Source organism: Rattus rattus, chromosome 8, assembly GCF_011064425.1.
Source record: "Rattus rattus isolate New Zealand chromosome 8, Rrattus_CSIRO_v1, whole genome shotgun sequence".
Classification (NCBI taxonomy): domain Eukaryota; kingdom Metazoa; phylum Chordata; class Mammalia; order Rodentia; family Muridae; genus Rattus; species Rattus rattus.
The window spans coordinates 15403653-15408931 of NC_046161.1; the positions used below are offsets into that span (position 1 = coordinate 15403653).

A 5279-nucleotide genomic window follows, 5' to 3' on the forward strand; every position below is an offset into this window, starting at 1 on the left:
TGAAAACCCTAGTTTAATTACCAGCATTTATACCAAATATATGTACATGGTTGAGTATGTCTGTAACTGTAGAATTAGATGAATAAACATAGGCACACCTTGCGGATTGAATAGTCAGCTCGTTTCACCCAATCCAGACAAAGAGTCAGTGAAAGACTGTATCTTAAAATATAAAATTAATCAAGTTGATGCCTCACTTACACAACATTTTCAGACACACAAACACACACACACACTAATATCATCAATAAAAAGATTGAATATATCTGAAATATATTTTATTTCTAACTATATTTCAAAAGTCCTGCTTAAAGCTATGAACTTGAGGAAACTGAATACCTTCTTTGTACAGACTTTCAACTTTCAATTTTAATTATTAGTTAAACATTTTTAATCCAAGAATTTAATTGTTTATTAGGTAACAGTTTGCTTGTAGTTAAATTGATTGAATAAAGTGTAATTTAAAATCTCATATGTTCCTGGTTTCAGTCCCCCGCTCCAAAAAAAGGAAAAAAAAATCTCATATGTTATGTGTTACCAGTGTGACATCATGCAAATCATTATTATCACTACAATGCAGTTTTGTTATCTAAGTTGACTCCAGATATTATAACTGTAGGTAGATTTGAAAATCATGGCATCCAGCTTGTGACTTGAGCATATGACAGATAAAATTAAGTACAGTTATATATCAAGAATAGAAAGTACCATTTCATTCATCAAAATATTGCTGTTTGAATCTTCATCCCTGCCCCATACTTTTGCTCATGTTGCTCAATTTTCTGATAACAAACATTTTTATTTTATTGTATTTTCATTCATTCTAAGCAAGGCTTCAGTGGCTGAATTGCATCACAATCAAAGACCACTTTGTTTCTCTCCTTGCAGGAGTATATTTTTCTTGTATGTATTCCTTTGCTCTGGTTGCCTGAGAAAAGGTCTCACACTATATCATTGAGGTTGGCCTTGAGGTTATGATTACCTTACATCAGATTCTACATGGCAGAATTACTTCCTTTATAATCACACTGAGACAGATAAATTCATAGTAATGATAGTTATAATATTCATTAAACAAAACAATACCAAAGCCTTATGGTTGTATAACAGCTTAACACCAAAGAGGAATGAAAGTTGTTCAAAGGCATCTAGATTAGAACTTTGCAAATATTTAAAGTTTGGGGTGTTGCCAGCTGATGGAAATAAAATAGGAAAAATGATTTCACTAGAGCTGGGTGTTCATGGTTGTGATGATTTGTTCAATAAAATCCTATCAATGAGGAATATCTGGAGTTATCTTCATCAGAAGAATCTTCCATACACTCTGAGTTAGAAAGCAAAATGATGACATAAACACTTCTACAAACACATAAAGAACAGATCCTATGTTTCATATAAATTTCATTTCATTAATGTAATCTTTACTTCAAACTATCTTTATCTCAAATTAATTGAAGTAGTTTTTGGTGTCATGTTCTGATTTTGTTCAGTAGAATTAATCAATATACCTAATGTATAAATAATAAAATTACTCATAATTCCTTCTCATTCTCACTTAAATTTTTATAAAAATTAAATATTTTGAAGTTTTCAATAATTATTTCATATTCGCTGTACATATTATAGTGTTTCACTATGACATTAAGTCATGTATTAACAATTTTGAAGAAATAAGCTCTTGATAGTCTAAAATTAAGAGAACTGATTTTAGAAGAAAAACTTTTGTCTTTTGTGAAATGACTGAATTGGAAAGATCATAAGATGTCATAAGAAGTCCCAACTAAATTTCAAGATAAAGCTTTGGCTTCAATGTAGTCATATATTCTTCTATTACACATAAGTATGTTGCATTCCATGAAAAAAAGAGAGAAAAAGAAAACAAATGTACCACAAAAGCTTTATTTAAACATATTGTCTAAGATGGTTTTATTTGTTATCAGATTACAATAAATATCAAGAAAAGAACAAAAGCATTACTCAACCTTAATTCTTCCCTTGCGATCATGTAACATTTCAGATCATGACTTATCCATGCAGGTGTTTGTCATAGCTACATAACTAATATACCAGTCTAGCATGTGCAAGGCTTTGAAGTCAGAAATTACACCAAAAAGAAAGGAAAGAAAGAAAGGAAAGAAAGGAAGATGATAGTTAGATAGATAGATAGATAGATAGATAGATAGATAGATAGATAGAAAAAAAAGAAAAGAGAAATAGGTGGAAATAAGCAACATATAGAGTAATAATTTAAAAATAATACTGAAAAAAGAAAAAGGAAAATTATGTTGTAGCAAAACATGGCACCACATGCCTTTCTCTATTAGTGGAACTTGGCTTACTGAGGCAGGATTGTAAGTTGGATGGCAATGTAAAATAATTAAAACAAAATACCATGTTTTCTCCTATTTTCAACTCTAGATTGGAATGGAGAAAAGCAAGGATTGTTGGCAAGGGGACCAGCAGAATCTTTGAGAAGGAAGAAGTAGGGAAGGTAGTTGAGAATGGGTATGTGAGAAGTATAATACTACATATTTTAGGATGTTGCATAATGAAACTTATGATATTGATTATCATTGTAAGTAGAAAGAAAAATGTTGATTAACTATTTTTACTTTATTGGTTTATAATACCTTCAGAATCAACTATAACGTACCATGTGCAGGCAAAAAAAATAATAAATATTTACCTAAAATTGATGATAATGCTCAATGTTTATAAGTTTATGTACATTTGAAAATACTTTACATGATAATTTTTTCATGTGTGCAGGGGCTAAATCTCAACATGAAATATAAAATTTGTAAATGAAAAAATGAAGAAGGTATAAGAAATATCTAGAATGTAATTTCTGTTTCACTAATCACAGTTGATGAAAGTACAACCTAGGTTTTATTTTAAATTTTAAAATATTTTGAGAATACTTTTTTTATTCTGCATACAAGACAATTGTGCTTTAGTACCCAAGTAGGACAGAATAGAGTGTAGGAACCCCCAGTGTTTAAGCCATATGAAGTGTGTGGTAGGAACAAAGCATGGCGCACCTGGATGAGAAGAACATGCTTTCATCTGCTAAGCCAAATTTTCACACATATTTTTAGTATATCCACCCAAAATATTAATCCAAGCAAGTCAGCTTGGTGTAAAGATAAAATTTACATAAGTTCTTCCTAGTATTCTTTTATTGGAATAATTTTTCCTATGAAATAGAGTGAAAAAGTTCGTCATTCTTCATGTGTTGGTTTATTGGTTGGAAATATTTGTTGTATTCATAGAGTAACAATTTGAAAATATTTTTCTCTTTATTATATTTTTCCTAGAACTTATGGTTATGAATAGATATGTACATATATACATGTAATGTACATAAATATATAAATATATATCATTGTTACCATATTTAAATATGTATATATGTTATTGTGGCCATTGAAATATGGATTATGAGCGTTAGCCCATATGAGAAATATAACTAAAATAACATTTACCATGAAATAGGCTGTTTTGCATTACATTCAAGATAACAAATACAGGCAAGCTTTTCTAGAAAAGATATTTATGTAGGTCACAGTTTTATAGTCCATAATTTCAAAACTTCCAGCACTGGCATTGATGGTAATCTTCAGAAAATGGCATAAGCTGAAGAGGAAGTCATCATATATTATACTATCAGTAGAGTTCAGAGAGTCTTGATTCTCTTACTCTATACCAAGGGACTATCTTATTACTGAAGATTGCTTATCTTTTTTTTTCTTTCTCCTCTCTTCTCCCTTCCCTTACTCTCCCCTCCCCTCCTCTCCTCTCCTCCTTTTTCCTCTCCTCTCCTCTTCCCTCCCCTCCTACTCTCCTTTGCTACACTCAACATGCTTGCTTGATTCCTTCCTTCCTATATTACATTTCTCCTTTCCTACATCCTTACCTCCTTTCCTACTAGTCCTCCATTTTCTCTTCAGATTGAGTACAGGTGCTTGCATTTACTAGAAAGGACTGTAGCACTGATCAACATTCAGAACATGAATTCAGCACTTTCAATGCAGCAAGTAACTAACAAATAAAAGGCAAAGATCATAGGCTATGAACCCTTTTCTGAATAAATATATTGTGTCAAAAACTTAATACTCCTCATGTATGAATGGTTTTGTATGAATTGCAGGATCACAAAAACACAGGCGTGTAGCCACATTCCTATATAGTGCTTAATTCAGTACAACTTGTTTTTTCTTTTTCAAAAGATTTCCAAGCTCTATGGAGACATATAATTTAACAGGAACATTGGAATTTCTTCTGCTTGATCTGTCAGAGGACCCTGAACTGCAGTTCATCTTCTTTGTATTGTTCCTGCTCATATACCTGCTCACTGTACTTGGAAATGTGCTCATCATCTTGGCCATTAGCTCTGATTCTCAGCTCCATAGTCCTATGTACTTTTTCCTCTACAACCTTTCATTGTCTGACATGGGCTTTAGCAGCACCACAGTCCCCAAAATGCTGATAAATATGCAGACTCACAACAAATCCATAACTTATGCAGGCTGCTTAACTCAGGTATTCTTCTTCATTCTTTTTGGGGGTATGGACAGCCTATTACTGACTGCAATGGCCTATGACCGATGGGTAGCCATTTGTCACCCTCTACACTACCAAGTCATTCTCAACCCTCGTCTGTGTAGATGTTTGCTCATACTTTCATTTTTCATTAGTGTTTTGAGTTCACAGGTACACTGCTTGATGGTGTCACAATTAACATTTTGCACTAATATGGAAATCCATCATTTCTTCTGTGATGTTCCAGAACTTCTAAAACTTTCCTGTTCTGATTCCTTTATCAGTAACATAGTTAGGATTATTTTAAGCATCATTCTTGGTTTCCTACCTGTGTCAGGAATACTTTATTCCTACTATAAAATAACTTCCTCCATTTTTAAAGTTCCATCACTGTTAGGGAAATATAAAGTCTTCTCTACTTGTGGATCTCACCTATCAGTTGTTTGCTTATTTTATGGAACAGGTATAGGTGTGTACCTTAGTTCAACAGTTTCTAGTTCTTACAGGGAAAGTATGGTGGCTTCGGTACTATATATCATGGTGGTTCCCATGATGAACCCCTTCATCTACAGCCTGAGGAACAAGGACATCAAAAAAGCCCTTCAGAAAATTGTCAGACAAATATTGTAGCATAACTCTCAGTATGATCCATTAATATATACTTTTTAGGAGTTTATAGGAGGAGGAGGAGAAGGCAGGACATAAGCAAACTCAGAGCTGAAATCAACCAAGTAGAA

At 32.5% G+C, this 5279-nt stretch overlaps 1 protein-coding gene across 1 annotated transcript; it reads left to right on the forward strand.

Annotated features, from left to right (window-relative positions):
- The first annotated feature begins 4218 nt into the window (after positions 1–4218).
- Positions 4219–5172, forward strand: LOC116907434 (olfactory receptor 18-like). Its single transcript, XM_032910404.1, has one exon. The coding sequence runs from the start codon at positions 4243–4245 to the stop codon at positions 5170–5172; it is 930 nt and encodes a 309-aa protein (XP_032766295.1). The 5' UTR covers positions 4219–4242.
- The last annotated feature ends 107 nt before the right edge of the window (positions 5173–5279 follow it).